The sequence below is a fragment of the Cyprinus carpio genome, chromosome A17 (genome assembly GCF_018340385.1).
Source record: "Cyprinus carpio isolate SPL01 chromosome A17, ASM1834038v1, whole genome shotgun sequence".
Taxonomy (NCBI): domain Eukaryota; kingdom Metazoa; phylum Chordata; class Actinopteri; order Cypriniformes; family Cyprinidae; genus Cyprinus; species Cyprinus carpio.
The window spans coordinates 9800824-9819268 of record NC_056588.1 but is presented as its reverse complement, the minus strand read 5'-3'; the positions used below and the strand labels follow the sequence as shown (position 1 = coordinate 9819268).

Here is an 18445-nt window from a genome sequence, read left to right as displayed (position 1 = left end):
TTATGGCTTTTTTGGGGCTGACGGATTGATTCGCTGTTGCTTTGGCAATTCTGAACAGAAGCTCTCTGTGATGCAGAAAACATACAAAAAAATTAAAATCATAGTGAATTTAAGACACCAACATGTAACTGCATCATGCCACAGATTTACATGTAAATTTACAATCACATTCAGACTTACTCTCTGTATCTGTAGTTTCGGTATGTGTTGCTATGTGTGTGTGTAGTTGTCATGCTGGTGCTGTAGAACCTGTCTGGTTGCTTAACATGCATTTATCTGACAGAAACCCCATGCCAGAACAGATGACAGTCATATCCACCTGGAGTTTAGAGGTGTCAACATCAGCGGCTACAGATACACTCTCATGAACGGCATTGGGTAAGTGACTCACTCTCCACTGTCCTACGCTTTTATAAATCATACAGAATCAGAAAGAACATCATAGTGCAAAATTTATCATCCTGCATCTTCATCTGATGGGAACTGATAAATTCAGCCACTTGCAAAATATATAATTTTGTCATATCAAATCAGGCCTAAAGAAGACTGTTCTGTTGTTAAAGCAGCTCGTTTAATATTTGTGTTTGGTGTGGACTGTGCTCTGATTGCTGTTATAAATGTGAGTCTATTGAGGTTTAAGATATTAATACAAGTAGTGAACAGGAGAAATATTTTGATATTTTGTTGAGCTGAAACTTTCAGCACTAATTCATCATGCATCATGTGCAGGCTGTAAAAATGAGGAATAACTTACAACTTATGATAGCAATAGAAGCAAGTTTTTGGGAAGCTGTTGTGGTGGTGGGTGAAGCTGAAACAATAAATGATTCCCGCTGCTAATTAAACAAGGCTTTACAGATCCGAGTAATTATATCGTTTGAATCTTGACCACGAAATCCTAACTGTATTGTCAAGACCATCTTACCGTTCTAATCACAGTGCATATAATGTGCTTTAGAGAGACAAAATGGAGAAAAATGGAAGACAGACATTTGGGAGGGGGGGGGGGGTATTGGTGCAAGAGAGATACAGAGTGACCTTGTATTTATCTCCTCATCTTTCTTTCATCTGAACAAACTGGTTCTCCTCATTCTCCACAGTCCATCCATTCCTTAAACATTCCTGACACAAACCACACATACACAATCTGTTACAGAGACAGAATACCATGTTAAAAGTTAAAATTCCAAACATTTATTTTTTAATCTGTAGCACTTTGGAATTCTGCTTGTATATAAAGTGCGTTATAAATAAAATGTATTATTATTATTATTAAAAAAAAAACACTGGGCATGTAGAGGCTGTACTTTCCACATATGCATATTTTCTGCAATTATTTTGTTAAAATAATTATAATAATAAAAATCTCTGCTAGCCTATGAAATGTTAGCGCAAACCTTAGTGAGAGAATAAAGATGCCATAATGTCATAAAGCCACAGACCATGTGACTGATCGCAAGACTGCAGACCTTAAAAGGGAGCATCATAAAGCATCATTTATTTATATTTTGTTCTAAACAATGTGGTTTGCAGCATGGAATAGTATTTTCCTATCTTCTCACTGTGAGATCTAGGAAAATGTGATTAACTGCATTACAGCCAATTACATCCGTCTTTGAAAAACTGGAGGTGGTTCCTGACTTTTTCCCTGCCACTTCCTCTTTCCCTTCTTTAACATGCAATGTTTGTTATTTTTAGTTAATATTTAAATAATTTATATTGATTAAAAAAAAATCAACAACAATGCTATCAATCAATTAATCTTTTAAAAACATGTAATACAGTGGTGCTTTGATTAGCTTTATTCCCAGTCAATGTACAAGACTACTAAAATTATGCAATATAGATGTAACAAGTGTCTAAAGGAGTGTGGGAAGAAGTTAAAAAGGAAGCAAGGAAGTAACCACACACCCATGCACTTACATGATCATTTTATGGAGTAAAAATGACATGATGATTGCTTGTTACAGCTTTGTTTTGAATCAGCAGGGGTTTCTCTCGCACTCAGGTCTAAAACTGGCCTTAAATTAAAATCACAATTAGTCATTGTACTACCTTTGTATAGTCCTAAAAAATACTAAAATAAAATGTTTGTTTGAATGGCTTTAGATCAGTCATTTCTCTTGGAAATTTTAAATGTAGCCTACTTAAAAAAAAAAAAAAAAAAAACTCAAATGAATATCCACGTAATACAGTCCTAAATGTAATGATAAAGATTACTTCAAGTCTTGTTGCTTTTTGTTTTCACAGATTTCCTGAAAACCGGTATTCATGACATGTCAGTTGCATGTAAAGAAGTGAAGACATGATGGTTGGTACCCTCTCACCAAAATAACAACAGTTGAAAGATTTTGTCATTTTTTAACAGAATTGCCACAGAAAATATTCCTAAAACCTGACAGACGTAGTTAGATTTGTTTAGCCAATCAGAAGACAGGGCATGTCTGACTCAATGGTTAGGTCTGCTGGAGGTTTCAACATGGCTAACAATAGTTTACAGCACCTTTAAATCATTTCACACATTCATTATACTTCTGATTACATCCTTGCCATGGCATAGTAAATAATTTTTACTATCGCAAATAATAATATGTATTTATGAGATTATAGACAAAACGCGAATGTATGGTAGTATGTCACCTTGTTCATGTGCAGAATGGAGAAACAAAGATTCATGCTCTGTCAGAGAGTGTAACTTTGGAGGACACAGAAAAAGGAGGGGTCGTCGTCACAGGAACCACGAATCCAGCGATTAACCTGTTCGAAGGTAAAGAACTCATATGTATCCTCTATGATGCCTCAATCATACAACAAGCAAACTTAATGATAATAATGGATTCTGTAACATACCTTGTCCTTATCCTCTCTTTTTGTCTTTTACAGATGATCAGTTGGTTGCTGCAACCATTCATCTGGACCACCTCAGTAAAGATGAAGTGCTAAACCTGATCAGAATCCTCAAGCCCTATGACAAGAACCTTGAACTTAAGACAGCAAAGGATCTGAAAGCAGGACTGGTAAGCAACCTTGTGAATTAAAGAGAGAAAAAAAAAAGGAAAAATAGAGACTAAATAGGTCTCACAATGTCTTCATCTCATCTTTCTCCTTAGTCTCTTGGTGATCTCCGATTAAACAGTGAGGCAGGACTTCAAGCACCAGGCGTTCAGGTTAATGGGCTGAAAGGACAGATAAATGCCCCAAGCCTTAAGGGTGGCATCTCAACCCCTGCAGTAAATGCAGAAATGCCACAGATTGAGCTAAAGAATGCCACACCTAACTTCAGCCACCTGGGGTTTAAACAGCCAACTTTTGGCATGTCTGCACCAAATCTCAAAGGAGCAGGTCTGGATGGTACATTAGAAGCACCTGATGTCAGTGTCTCTACCCCTACTCTCAACACCCCAGATGTTTCTGTTAATGTGGACAAGCCTGAACTGAAGACCAAAAAACCCAAGTTCAAAATGCCCACCTTCAGTCTACATGCTAAAAAACCAAGGATTGATGGTGATATGAATTTAACCGCCCCAGACATAAATGCTGACCTAAAAACCCCTGATCTGAATCTGTCAGCCCCAAAGATTAATGGAGAAATTGGCACCCCTGAAGTAGACATGACCTTGCCAAAAACTGAGCTCAGTTGTCCAAACCTGGACATCGAAACACCAAAAGCTAATATTGAAGCTCCCTCTGGCAAGATTAAATTTCCTAAATTAAAGAAAGCAAAAACTACAAAAGTGAAAGTACCAGAGGTGAGTGTTGATACAAATCTTTCTGCCCCAAAATTAAATGCAGATGTTAGTGCACCAAATGTTGACACTGATCTGCCAAGAGCCAATCTTGAAGCTCCAGATGTGGATATTAAAACTCCTGATGTCAATATAAATGCTCCCTCTGGCAAAAGAAAATGGCCAACATTTAAGAAACCCACATTTGGGCAGAAGGTTAAAGCACCAGAGGTTGGCTTAGATGTCTCAACACCTGATTTAAGTCTCTCAGCACCAAACATAGATGGGGATATCAGCATCCCAAATGCAGATGTCAATTTACCAAGGGCTGATGTTGATGTAAAAGCACCTGACGTAAACATTAATGCTCCGTCTGCAAAGTACAAGTTCCACACTCTTAAAATGCCAAAGCTAAACTTGCATAAATCAAAGCTGAAAACTCCAGATCTAAATGCAGAGGTACAAGCACCAGACTTGGGCATGTCAGCTCCTGGGGTAGATATTAATCTGCCAAAAGCTGAACTAGATGGACCGAATCTAGATGTCAAGACACCAGACCTCAACCTCTCTGCATCAGATCTAGATATTAAAACTCCAGCTGTTGATGTGACAACACCAGATATTGACATAGAAACTCCATCTGCAAAGTTAAAGAAGCCCCATGTTAAACTGCCTAAAATAAATCTATCTGGGCCAAAAATGAAAGGTCCAGATGTAGACCTCAATGCACAGGCAGATCTCCATGGACCGAACCTAGATGTGAAAGCTCAAGATCTCAGTCTTTCAGCACCCAAAGTGGATGGTAAATTGAGTGCTCCAGATGTGGATCTAAACTTGCCAGATGTTAACGTCAAAAGTCCAAATGTAGACCTTGAAGTCCCAGACATTGACATAAATGCTCCTAAAGTAGACATTGATGCCCCCTCTGGCAAAGCCAAGCTACCTCACTTTAAGATGCCTAAATTTGGTCTTTCTGGACCTCGGGTTAAAACCCCAAATCTAGATGCACCTGATGTAGATGTGAATATCCCCTCAGCAGAACTCAAAGGACCTAATGTAGATGTTAAAGCACCCGATCTTAGTGTTTCCACACCTAAATTTGAAGGTGACATTTCTGCTCCCTCTTTAGACATTGGCCTGCCAAAAGCCAACTTGAATGCTCCAACTGCAAACATTGGGGGAAATCTAAAGTCACCAAATCTCAATCTCTCCACCCCAGATGTAGACTTAGACTTGCCAAAAGCAGAGCTTGAAGGACCTGATGCTACCCTTAAAGTCCCAGATGTTGACATTAATGCGCCATCTGGAAAAATGAAGTTGCCACATTTCAATTTGCCAAAACTGAATTTCTCTGGGCCAAAAGTTAAAGGGCCTGAGCTGGAAGCTAACGCAGATCTAGATCTCTCAGTTCCCAAACTCAAAGGAGAATTAAATGCACCTAGTGTTGACCTAAATCTTCCCAAAGCTGAGATCAGTGTGCCTGATGTAAATGCAACTTTACCAAAAGCTGAGGTCAGCGTTCCCAATCTAGATATCAAGTCCCCAAACTTAGAGGCTCCATCTGGAAAGTTGAAACCGATTACATTTAAGAAACCAAAAATTGACCTTTCTGGTCCAAAAGTGAAGACACCTGAGATTGACTTAAATACAGAAGCTCCTGATCTCAGCCTCTCAGCTCCAAGTGTTGATGCAGATGTCAAAGTGCCAGATGCTGATATAAACCTTCCCAAAGCAGATGTTGACCTCAGTGCTCCCAAAGGAAAGTTGAAATTCCCAACACTCAAAAAGTTCAATCTATCTGGTCCAAAAGTCAAATCTCCTGATGTTGACATTGCCGCTGATGTACATGGACCAGATTTGAACCTATCTGCACCTGGGGTTGGTACCCCTGATGTTGACGCGAGTCTACCAAATGCTGGGGTTGATTTAGATGTTCCCACAGCAGACGTTGACATCAGTGCTCCCAAAGGAAAGTTGAAATTTCCAACACTCAAAAGGTTTAACCTGTCTGGTCCAAAAGTCAAATCTCCTGATGTTGACATTGCTGCTGATGTAAGTGGACCAGACCTAAATCTATCTGGACCTGGAATTGGTAGTCCTGATATTGATGTGAGTCTCCCAAAAGCTGGGGTTGATGTAGACGTTCCCACAGCAGACGTTGACATCAGTGCTCCCAAAGGAAAGCTGAAATTCCCGGGACTCAAAAAGTCAAACCTATCTGGTCCAAAAGTCAAATCTCCTGATGTTGACATTGCTGCTGATGTAAGAGGACCAGATCTGAACCTATCCGCACCTGAGGTTGGTACTCCTAATATTGATGTGAGTCTACCAAAAGCTGGGGTTGATGTAGATGTTCCCACAGCAGACGTTGACATCAGTGCTCCCAAAGGAAAGTTGAAATTCCCAACACTCAAAAAGTTCAACCTATCTGGTCCAAAAGTCAAATCTCCTGATGTTGACATTGCTACTGATGTAAGAGGACCAAATCTGAACCTATCTGCACCTGAGGTTGGTACTCCTGATATTGATGTGAGTCTACCAAAAGCTGGGGTTGATGTAGATGTTCCCACAGCAGATGTTGACATCAGTGCGCCCAAAGGAAAGGTGAAATTCCCAACCATCAAAAAGTTTAACGTTTCTGGTCCAAAAGTCAAATCTCCTGATGTCGACATTGCTGCTGATGTAAGTAGACCAGATCTGAACTTATCTGCTCCTGGGGTTGGTACTCCTGATGTTGACGTGAGTCTACCAAATGCTGGGCTTGATGTAGATGTTCCAGGCATCAATGCTGAAGTTGAGGGCTCCAAGCGTAGGGTAAAATGGCCATTCAAATGGCGAAAATCTACTGAATCAAAGGATGAGGATATAAACATTAAAGCACCAGAATTAAATGGTACCACTGGAGAAATGAAACTCCCCAGAAATATACCATTGTTCAAGCCTCACCCCCTACCTGAAATGAACATTGACAGTATCTTACAAGAACTCACTGGAGCGGTTGACCTCAGTACTGACCCTACAAAAACAACTACTGACACAGTTGACTCGGTCTCGTCAGTCAAGACAAATCTTAAAGCTTCTCCTCCGTCTGCTGGGGTCAATGGACAAACAGCTACTGTAGATATCCAGGAAAGGCTGAGGTTGTCTAATGCACGTACTACAAGCCCAGATTTCGGCATTTCTTCAGAACCAGACAGCCCTAAAGTGAATAGAGGAACATTTAGTGTCACAAAGCCTGATGCTGAAAATTGCGTAATTCATACAACTTGCAACGAAGATGATGCCAAGATTACTCTCAGCTTGAACAACATGCTTGGTTTGCCAACAGACTAAACTTTAAATATATAACTAATGTTAGTTTAGTTCCATACCAACTGCATAGTTAATACATATATAAAACAATACATAAAAAAATACACCTCCAACTCCAAGTATTGACAGAGAAGCATTATAGAATTTGACAGAGATGTAATTATTTTTATATTCAGCTATATACATAATTCTATAAAGTTCTCTTTAAATGTGCAATGATTGTATCTTCTCAAAACATGAAGGAAAATATGATGAATCAGTAATTCTGTCTATTTTGTCACTATTTTATGTAATAATATCTAATATATAGTCTTTTGTTTATACTTATTTCCATTCCAGTTTTATATATATATATATATATATATATATATATATATATATATATATATATATATATATATATATATATATATATATATATATATGTGTGTGTGTGTGTGTGTGTGTGTGTGTGTGTGTGAGCATCAGTATTTAAATTGGAAAAAATAAAATTAAAAAATAAAATTTAAGTGCAAATTTTACATCTATAAAATAACAAGTGTCTTTGTTTGTTCCATTAAGTATGTACCTATATCTGCAAGGGCACAAATCTCTCAAAATTCTTTAATAAAGTTTGATATGAACATTGCATGGACAATTCATTTAACACTCACTCACATTTTGATTATGTCAGACCGTTATACTGCATGCCTTAAATTTACATTTATTTTAAGGGGGGGGGGGGGGGGGTAACAATGCTGTTTCATGCATTCAGAGTTGTTTACACTGTTAAAGAGTTGGATTCTCATGCTAAGCATGGACAAAGTTTCAAAAAACAATTTAGATGTATGACGGAGTACTTCTGTATCAAAAATCTTACTTCCGGGTTCGTACAACCTTCGGATAGTTTTTTCCTTGGCTATTCATGACGTAGACGAGGGTGGAACTCCTTATATGGGCATTTCTTCTGGAAAAACACGCCCACACAAGCATCGACCAAAGCGAGAGCGAGATCGTGCCCATCAACGAGCTTCATTCGGCGGCAGTGCTGCACGGGACTTGCTCTGGAAGAATGTCTCTAAAGAAGTGTTTTTTGGTTGTAAGGGAAAGATAACTTTGTTCAGCTTCCTAAAGAACCCAGCGTTATGTAAACAGTGGATACAGTTTGTTTTTCTGGGGCAGTTTCACAAGTTCCGGAGTTTCACAAGTGTGCTTGTTGACGAAAGTTTTATAAACAAGGCCCAGTTCGACACTGGACTTGCACATCATTTGATACCGAAAAATAGAATGGTCCCAGCTATAAAAGATCCCGGTCATGATTCAGAACTGCAGACGGTAAGTGAACCGGCATCAAATGTCTGTTTTGTTGGCATTCGGCAGTCATGTGCTCGTCACTCTTTAGCTCCACCCATGGCGCGCCTCCAGGAGCTCGGCTTTTTCCGGAGAGAATCGTAAAGCTGTATATTTCTTTTATAAATATGATAAAACTAAAGACTTTTGGAATACATGAAGGATGAAGTACTATTCTACAGGTACTCAACATTAACATGATACTGGGAGAAACTGTGTGTGTTATGCCCCCTTTAAAGATCCTCAAAGGATAACAGTGAAAAACAGATGCAGTGCAGCAGTAAATAATCTACAATGATTTTGGTTATTTACCACTGACATTCAAGCGATGCCAATAGTTCATAATGTATTGCTGATGAAAAAATACTTTGTATTTACACTATAATGGTAATTATAACAAATATTCAGATACTGTACATAAAAACGTTTTATTTTTAAACAGGGAACCCCTGATGCACACAGATTTTTAGACACAGGAAATAAAAAGCTAGGTAGAGTACATGGCACAACACCAAACACTTTTTAAAAGAGTCTTGTTTAGAAGAGGTAATGTTGTCACATTCTGTCCTACTACCTGCATTGCAATTTGAATTTGACCATACATTTTGAAACATTCGCACTCTGCATTTTTGAAACTCATATTTTCAATAATTAAATTTAAAACAGCTCATAATGACTAAGCAAATCCAGTCAACTTTCAGAGCCATGGTTCTCTGCAGTTATACTGCTATTTTACCAATCCGTTCTCAGAGGCATGATAAATCTTTCTTAAAGTTTCAAAAAAAAAAAAAAAAAAAAAAAAAAAAAAAATTAAGTGCCATTCATGCCAACATGATATTAAAGCAACACTATGTAAATGTTGGCGCTCTAGCGGTTAATAAACAAAACTGCATGTATTCCGAAGAACAAAAGGCAGTTTGAATTTATGAATTAATGATGTACTGATGTTTTGAACACAGAAAAAGTTACATAGTGTTGCTTTAAATTCAAGTGCTCAGTGAGCAGTGCAATGGGAATTTTGATATATCACAATGTTTTACGTGTTCAAATTCAAAATTTGAATCTTTAAAGGGATACTCCACCCCAAAATTAAAATTTTGTCATTAATCACTTACCCCCATGTCGTTCCAAACCCGTAAAAGCTCCGTTCGTCTTTTTGGAAAACAATTTAAGATATTTTGGATGAAAACCGGGAGGCCTGTGACTGTCCCATAGACTGCCAAGTAAATAACAGTGTCAAGGTCCAGAAAGAAGAAAACAAAAATAACGACTTTATTCAACAATTCCTTTGTCAACAGTCCCCTCTGTGGATGCACTGTTTCTACGTGTATTTAGCTTTGTTTTGAAAGGAAACAGCGCATCCTTGTGGTGCGGATGATACAGAAGAGCATACGGTGACATGGAGAGACACAGAGGAGACTGCTGACAAATGAATTGTTGAATAAAAAAAGTGTTCCCGTCTCTTCATATAACCCAGATTGCACGTCTGATGGCAGATGGAGTATTCTGACGATGACTGTCATGGCTTTTATGGACCTTGACAGTCTTATTTATTTGGCAGTCTATGGGACAGTCACAGGCCTCCTGATTTTCATCCAAAATATCTTAAATTGTGTTCCGAAGACGAATGGAGCTTTTACGGGTTTGGAACGACATGGGGGTAAGTGATTAATGACAAAATTTTCATTTTGGGGTGGAGTATCCCTTTAACTGGCCACTTCACAAATAGTCCCCACACAACAAGCCTCTTTTATAGAACATGAGCAGAATGAATTTCAGTGTATAAAGTCTGCAAAAGCCATCATTTGAATACATTAAATATTACTAATTTAAGGAAACTTCATAAGACCACCAACAATGGCACACCGCCAGCAGATGACTGTTTGTATTAAAAATAAATTAAATGCTGTATGACTGGAACCACAGAGAATTTCCAGACAGAATATAAATGAGTAGTCACACCTGAGTGGCCTTTCCGTTTTCTGCTGGGGTGCTGCTGCATATTTGTTATTCACCCTTTTATCACATAACTAATACAGCTAACCAGTCAGTGGCATTTGGACTGATAAAATCAGCCAAAGGTTAACAAAAAAAAAATTAAATACATCCGGTGTACTACCTTGTCTTTGTACCACCACTGTTCAGTAATGTGTGTTCTGACCTGCTGTCCATTCCTGCAGTGAAGAATTTCAGTTTCCACGAACACATTTCACCTTTGAGGTCCAGTTATTGTGAAGTCCCAGCTAATGGGCCTGCTGCCAGCGTGAGGGCCAGTCGTTCTCCATCCACCTCTGGAGCAATCGAAGCACATCGATGCGCTGGTACAGCTGGCAGAGTTCGGTGAGCTCCGTGACAGGTTTCTGGTTGTAGCGCAGGAGGAACTCTTGAGTGGGACTATGGTAGGTGGGACCGTGTGTGCGCTGCTCTAGAAGCGTGAGCTCGTCGTAGCTCATTCCCCAGCGGCTTGCAAAGTTCTTCCAGTTTTTGACAGTGCAGTGAGTTGGATCCAGCTTTAGCCTTAGACTGTAGAGAAGGTCTTCGTCATTCATGAGGTCACTGATTTTGGGTGGAGGGGCAGAACATAAACACTCCTTACAGGGCTTTTGTTCTTTACCGAAGTCTAGAGAGTGGGGAAAGAAAATCAGACATTGCATAAAGTGCATAAAGTCGGGATATCTATCTAAAACCCTCTCCAATATTTTGAATTTGGACTGCAATATCTAGTTCAACCACTTGGTTTCAATCCTACATACAGCACCTTTAACTTAAAGGGATACTCCATCTCAAAATTAAAATGTACAATTATTCACTTACCCCCATGTCGTTCAAAACCCGTAAAAGCTTTGTTCGACATGGTTTGGAATGACATGGGAGTAAGTGAATAATGACAAAACTTTCATTTTGTGGTGGAGTAACCCTTTAAACTCATTTTTTAAACATTTCTTTTAAAAGAATGAAAAAGTGAACTAGAAATTGATAAATGTATTTAGTCAACACAGACTTGTTGCTGTTGTAAGTTTGTTGCTCTGCATTTACACAGCTTCACTTAATGCACAGGTCTATTTTGACATCAGCTCGTCAGATGTTGTGTTCCGTCCGTTTCTACAGTTATCACTGTCCGTCATATCCAGTGCTGCCAACCCTCACTCAATTGACACTGTTCTCACGCCACATATCCATTTTCTCTCTATGTATCTGCCTGTGTGAGTTCTTGTTTTTTATATTTAGAACATAGTTAAGCAACATCAGAAGAGGAAGCAAATGATTAAATTACCTATTAGTAAAGTCATCAGTCACTTGCTTTGTTCCTGAATGAATCAGTCCTTTTTGACAAATCAAACGATTCAATGACTTGCAGCCACCTACTAGTGGTTTTAGTTTCATACTTCAAATATAATTCATTTAGTATAATTCTTATCTTGCATATTCTTATATGTAAAGATAATTCTTATGTAGATCTATAAGTAAATATATATTTATTATAAAGAAACAGACCCCTCCCCTTCTTACTCCATACTGAACTCTACTTAACGCCTTTTTACACTGACGTGTCACTCCTGAAACAGCTTACATAAACATTTGGTCCTCTTAGCAGCATAACAAACAAAACTTTTCCTCAAATTGTGAATGGATTATATAGAGAAGCCAAGCAAAGGGTGCTTACTCACAGTGCAACTGACTGACAACTGAGTGACAGTTGTGTACAGAAGGAATGGTATGACTCTACTATTTACACATACCTAATGAAACTGAAGATGATGGAATAAATGCACTACTGTCATTTTCCACAGGCTGGGTGATAAAAAAAAAGAGAGAGATGGTTAAGTGCATTTATAATTGAAGTTAAAGACTCAAAGAAGACTCAAGTATACACATTGCACAATACATTAAAGGGGACATCAGATGCCCATTTTCTAAAAGTTGGTATGATTCTTTAGGGTCTTCATGAAATGTCTGCAAATGACTTTGGTTCCTCAATGGTCATGTAAAACAACACCATTTTACCTTGTCAAAAACAGTTCTGTTCACAACAAGCCGTTTCGGTGCATGCCTGTTTAAATGATAATTTAATTGAGATTGTTTAGGTTTTTGGGGGATTTAAAAAAAATTGTAGCAAATGGATTTTTAGCATTGTAGGGTGGTTGTGTCCACACACTGCTAAGACAAATTTATATGCAAACACCATGTAAAAATGAATTTTGCATCCGATGCCCCCTTTAAAGTTAGTGGTACAGTTAATCCACAGACCCTAATGAAAACTCAGCTAAGACCTAACATGTGAAACACACACAGGGGAATAACCACATCCCTGAGAAGTGAACTGAAAAATCGCTTCTGGCATTTTTATGAAAACCACATTTGTTACTCCGCCCACAAGAATCTCCTTGAGAATCAGTACACCACTCAGTGAGTGATCTGAATCTATAAATAAGAATGTCGTCAGAGATGCTACGTGACTTCAGCAAATAATGATAGAAAGTGATCAGACCCAACTCATTTCCAGAGGATACGAAGAAATAAAAGAATCACCTGTCGTATCCTGTCCACCGCTGACAACAGATATCCAGGGGGAACAGAGCTGAGCTGTAGGGTTACAGGATCTGTAGAGTATCAGAGATCAACTTTCTGTGAAAAAACCCATTGATCTTTTCTTAACACTTTATGTCTTCATGTCCTATTGAACACGATTATATGAAAAGTGTGGAGGCTGACCAAATGGTCACCATTCTCATCACCTAAGAATCATCCTACTGAGATCAATGGAATTGTTTAAATAAATCTAACATTCATTGTATGATTTTACACATTTATCACTACCGATACTAGCAGCAACAATGTAAATAAACAAAAAATACCTCTGATACCTTGTGGGTCAGTGACCTGAACAGGGTAATTTGACCTCAGAGACTGAAACACACACACAAAAACATCAGTAAGGACCCCAAGGGGTCAAACATAACATCACACACATCTGACTCAAGAACTCATAGGAAAACAATACACCGTTGTTCCTCTTTCTACATGTTGGGACACATTTGAAGAGAGGGGGTGTGTTCAGTGTAGCGAAGGGAGGAAAATTAAACATTCAGATGTGTGGATAAATGAGCAGAGAACATGCTAGAACAAACCTCTGAGACTGGAGTGGAGGGCGTCACACAACAGAAGTGTGAGTTTCAAAACCTGCTCCTCTCATTCAATGCTACTTTCATATCATGTATGAAAATCATGTCTTACCTACATAATCTGTTGTGTTTGATCACAATATGAAAGGCGACAATGTTTACAACTCATGTAGCGTGTCATAACAAACCAAAACTAAACTTCATATGATTCAATTGATGTGTCTGTGGGTATTACCCAACATCATCCATCCATAACATTGCACCAAAGTCTTCTGAAGGAGTAAAGTACATCCTTTACTTATAAATAAATCAACTGCATGATTAGGAAAAATAAAAACATCATACCATATCTGCAATGAAGCTGCTGGGGTCCGTGTCCTCCACCGGTTCAGAAGCCACTCTCCCTGCAAAAAAACAAAAACAAAAGGTGAAACACCGCATTACACAGAAATACCCATTTTTGATCAGTGAATTCTTAATGAGAATATAAAGATATTAGCAAGTGAAAAGCAGATGAGTAGTGTGATGGTTAGGTTTAAAAAAAAAAAGGTTAAACCCACACATGGAACTAAAACCATCAGTTAAATTTCTAAGTTTTTAAAGACAAAAAGCACTGGTTAATGTTTTGTCAGATGCAAAAAGGCTCCTCACTTTAAGGGTGCCAGATTCGAAAGTCGTGCAGTTCACAAACACTTCTCTGACACTGTATACAATTCCGGAACCAACAAGCAGCATAAAGAAATAGAGGATTGTCAGTAAAAATGACTAAGTGACTGTGCCAGGAAGGAAGTGTGTGATGTGTGTGTGAGAAGCATGGCGTGTGTAATTCAGTGGCAGCACTAGCAGGTGGCAGTTTCAATTACAGATATCTTTACTTTAATGGTACTGTTTTAAAACCAAAGTTGGCATAAAATAAAAACCACCATATCTATTATATAAATAAATGTTATTGATCTTATTGTGAATGATTCATACATTCATATGTTTTATTTGTATTTTATTTCATTCAATTATTTTGGATCATCTGTTTCAATCAGATGTGTCACAATTAGGGATATGCCGGTATCAAATTTTCCTGTTGTGATTAATTGATAATGTTTTGTCACGGTATGCGGTATTATCACGGTATTGAAATTAAGTTTCAAAAAAGTGGTCATAATACAGTATAACAGGTTAAATAACTTTTTTCTTATAACAAAAATAAATGAGCATTTAAATATAAAGCAATACAAAAATATATTTAAAGTTAAAAGTTTTACACCGATTAAAGTGCAAAAGAACTTTAAAGACCCATAGGTATCACTTTACAATAAGACCTCATTAGTTAACCTTAGTTAATGCATTAACATTCACAATGAGCAGTAGCTACATTTACTACAGAAGTTACTAATCTTTGTTAAAAAATACAAGTCTTAGCTCATGTTAGCTCATTAAATAACAAAGTTGCAACTTTTGATTTTAATGTGTTATTAAATATTGGAATACCTAAGATTAATGAATGTTCAGAAGAATTTTTCATTGGCAGTTTGTTAACTAAAGAAGCCCTAATGTAAAGTGTTAATGAACAATAAAGAATCAAAACACTTTCAAACAATATCTAGGGCATGTTGTAGTCCAGATTAAAATGGAAAAAATTTATGGAAATATATAAACATTATTTTATATTATTTAAATGTTTAGAAAGTAGCAGCTGCTTTTATTCATGGGGTTTCCAGGGTAAGGGCTGCATTTTGTGCAGTTTAGCGCCATCTGCTGTCAGAGTGAATGTGCTTTCATTCAGCGCGTCTCTCACGTGTTCCCCCATGTGCTTCTCATGCATGCTTGTTTACATCAGAGCGGCACACTCGTCTTTAAAGCAGCATACAGAGGTGTTGTGCATTTTGACCAGTTGATGGGAAAAGTATTCTTAAAATGCATTCCAAATTCTGAATAATTTGTAATATATAATTATTCTCGGTATTTAGAAGTGCCCACGATAACAAAATCGCGCATATTCATTACCGCGATACACTGCATTACCGAATATCGGCACATGTCTAGTCACAATGCAGAGGAAAATTGTATTCATAAATTTGAAGGAAAAAAAATCCCCCGGCAAATATTTTTTTTGTTACTCTTAAGAGGCAAAGCATAAAAAAAGCATGACTTCCATGTCTCTAAGGTTTGATAAAGCGACAGCAGAGGCACAACTTCAGACATCTACTTTTCAGAGAAATTAGGAAGTTATTTTTGTTCACTGAAACAGTGCTTGGAAAACAAAAGCATGAGCTTAAAGTACAGGGTATTTTCTAAGAAATCCCATCAACTGAAACAGGATGTTGCCCTTTCATTTCAATCATGATGTTGCCCTTTCATTTCAATCATGATGACTGCTGAAAGTACAGGCAAGGAAAAAACAAGCAACAAACTCTGATGTAAGCTTAAAACCGGAAAGGGTGCCTAGCACCTTGAGCTGATGTTATCTACGGAAAGTTATTTTCACTTATTTTGTCCCACTGCAAAAACAGCCAACACTATTTTTTTTTTTAAAGCAAAATTATTTTATATCAGTATCCTCTCCAAATGCTTTACTCTTCCACAATCCATCATGTTTCATTCTTTACAGGAGTAGAGAGATAAACTAAAGCTCATGCACAGATTAATCTACTGTACACGTGCCACATTTAGTCCCAGTCAGCACTGCAGACAAATCCAAACCTGTGTAGCCTGAATCCATTCATGACTGTTTCTGCTCAGCCAGGGAATGCAGAGAGCATGTAGCTGCTTGCTCGGGATGCACTTGTAGAGATAAAATGTAAACCACATCATAATATAATCCTGCTGGGCAAAACCCTCTGCACAGATCTTCTTCTGCATGGCCACCCGTACACTAACAGAAGCAACATACACAAACACTGCAGTATAAACCCCTTTACCAGGAAAGTCTTTTGAAATAAATAAAGTTTTTATCCTTATACACCACATACCGCAGCCTTAGCAAGAGAAAGTACACCTGATCTGATGCAATTCAATTATATACACACACAAACAAACACACACACACACACACAGAGACACGTAGGCTAGTCTACATACATATATGACATAAACCATGATGTGTTCCCTATTGTTTGATTATATTTAATATAAGACCTTACCCTGTAAATGTTCACCTCTTGTCGTTTCCAACTGCATTATTTAGAAAACTGAAACCCAAGTTCACCGAACTAAACAACTGTCCATCATTTGCTGCTCGTGTCCAGTACAAAGCGCATGTTGTCTCCGGGTACAAACCAGCGGATTAACTTACCAAACGGCTCGGTGAACGCCTTCAAGCTCGTCATGTTCATTACGATTGTTTCAAACATAGGAGATGATCGCTGGTGACCTTCACACGGTGGCTGGACGGAAAGGTGTACGGCGCCGGTGTTTATTATTTTACCTGTGAGCGCGTGCGGTCCCTGTAGATAGAGCCTACACGAAAACTTTCAAACTATCTGATCTAACCTTTCCTGCACGGAATATCAGACATCTACTTGCGTGATGTCAACTATGGGCAAACTGGGCGTTCGAGTATCTCTCTCTCTCCCACACAAGGAAATTGCGTAGATGCGTGAACATTTACGCCACAGATAACGCCATATCTTCTCTCCTCTGCACGCGTGAAACGTCCCATGATATATACAGTAGTCAACATTTGGATCAAAACCATTCATCAAAGTTGTCCTAAAACCATAATGCGTTCTTATCCTAGGACAACTTTGATTAACTTTTTTGATCCATTTCAAATGTTGACTAGACACCGTCCTTGCTTTGTATAGAAGTATCTGCCAAGAGAGCTGGACAGTAACTGATTAGCTACATGCAATCTGGATTACTAATCAGGTTCCAAAAATTAAGTAGGCCTACTTCTAATTAGATTACACTAATTAGGCTACATTACTATGTGGTAATTAGACTTCTTTTTATTGATTAGTACATGATACTCACACAAATAATTATTCATAATTTATTGATTCTCCCTAATTCCTCTTTTTCATCTTTTAAATATTCCTTTCTAAAATAGCCGAGTGCTAATATACATTCAAAAAGTCTTCCAGGTGTTTTTTTTTTTTTTTTTGGTGGCTAATTAAACACAAAATTGAGAGGCCACACAGCATTTGATCACTGGATTTACAGAAATCATTTTTAGTTTTAAGAAGTGTTACCTCAACATTGCAAAACTGCATTAACTACTGATGAAAAACATTAATATTTATTTGAATTATCACAAATCTAACTAAGCATGTATTACTGTCTTGGGAAGACTTTTGTCTTTCAAACACATTAAAATGCATAAATTCACGTTATTTCATTTTTTACATTTAATGCAGGGATTCACAAACTTTTTTGTCAGCAAAACATTTCGCCCAATAGTCTACTTGAACTACCCCAGAGATTTTAAGGTAATAAGTTCATAATTAACACATTTGATTAACACTAAACATGACATGCACGTAAACAAATGAAATGTCAATTTTTTAGCAAGTGATTTATTTTGATTCATGTTATTTTAAAATGATTAATTATAATTGTAAATTTTTTTTAATGATTTTTATGTTTGAAAAAATTGTTAGCTTTTCATTGAACTCACAAACCCCCTTGCAGTTCCTTCACAAACCCTAGTTCGGTAAACCTTGACGTAAAGCAATGTTTAATGCACTTTATGTTGTTAATAGCAATGAATAGAATATATTTTCTTTGCATTTTTATATTAATATGGTACAAGATTATCCTATTTAAATCAATATGATAAACGGTTAGGTGAAAAGTAATTTAAAAGTTATCAAAAAGTAGTCTGATTATAAAATGTGTAATGTAATTTATTACTTTACTAACTAAAATTATTTTAGAGGAAATTAAAAATATAGTTATACGCTATAGGCTACATCTTAAAGTGACCAAACCTACCTGTTTACAATCAAAAATACAGAAAAC

General features: G+C 37.5%; 2 protein-coding genes across 7 annotated transcripts; one reads left to right on the top strand and one right to left on the bottom strand.

Moving 5' to 3' along the window:
• Positions 1–271: 271 nt before the first annotated feature.
• LOC109070469 (neuroblast differentiation-associated protein AHNAK-like) lies at positions 272–7389 on the top strand. The gene is made up of 5 exons (XM_042773950.1): positions 272–378; positions 2251–2311; positions 2656–2767; positions 2884–3017; positions 3111–7389. The coding sequence occupies exons 2-5, from the start codon at positions 2306–2308 to the stop codon at positions 7056–7058; spliced, it is 4200 nt and encodes a 1399-aa protein (XP_042629884.1). The 5' UTR covers positions 272–378; positions 2251–2305; the 3' UTR covers positions 7059–7389.
• A 2612-nt stretch (positions 7390–10001) lies between these two features.
• Positions 10002–17338, bottom strand: LOC109070482 (ectodysplasin-A receptor-associated adapter protein-like). Of its 6 annotated transcripts, none has more exons than XM_019087051.2 (6): positions 16779–17338; positions 13835–13893; positions 13232–13274; positions 12897–12967; positions 12107–12158; positions 10002–10986 (listed from the first exon to the last, which is right to left on the bottom strand). In XM_019087051.2, exons 1-6 carry the CDS (start codon positions 16834–16836, stop codon positions 10610–10612), a joined length of 660 nt encoding a protein of 219 aa, XP_018942596.1. In that variant the 5' UTR covers positions 16837–17338; the 3' UTR covers positions 10002–10609. The 6 variants fall into 6 exon arrangements, with proteins under 6 accessions (XP_018942596.1, XP_018942595.1, XP_018942597.1 ...); XM_019087050.2 differs by having other exon boundaries at positions 13223–13274; positions 16779–17337; XM_019087052.2 differs by lacking the exon at positions 16779–17338 and adding an exon at positions 16627–16768 and having other exon boundaries at positions 13223–13274.
• Between the last annotated feature and the right edge of the window lie 1107 nt (positions 17339–18445).

Coding starts and splice junctions, on each gene's coding strand:
- LOC109070469 (XM_042773950.1), top strand. Junction 2,768..2,883: donor AGCGATTAACCTGTTCGAAG/GTAAAGAACTCA, acceptor TGTCTTTTACAG/ATGATCAGTTGGTTGCTGCA. Junction 3,018..3,110: donor AGGATCTGAAAGCAGGACTG/GTAAGCAACCTT, acceptor CTTTCTCCTTAG/TCTCTTGGTGATCTCCGATT.
- LOC109070482 (XM_019087050.2), bottom strand. CDS start 16,836: ATGTTTGAAACAATCGTAATGAACATGACGAGCTTGAAGGCGTTCACC. Junction 13,894..16,778: donor GGCGTTCACCGAGCCGTTTG/GTAAGTTAATCC, acceptor GTTTTTTTGCAG/GGAGAGTGGCTTCTGAACCG. Junction 10,987..12,106: donor ATCATCTTCAGTTTCATTAG/GTATGTGTAAAT, acceptor CCCACTCTCTAG/ACTTCGGTAAAGAACAAAAG.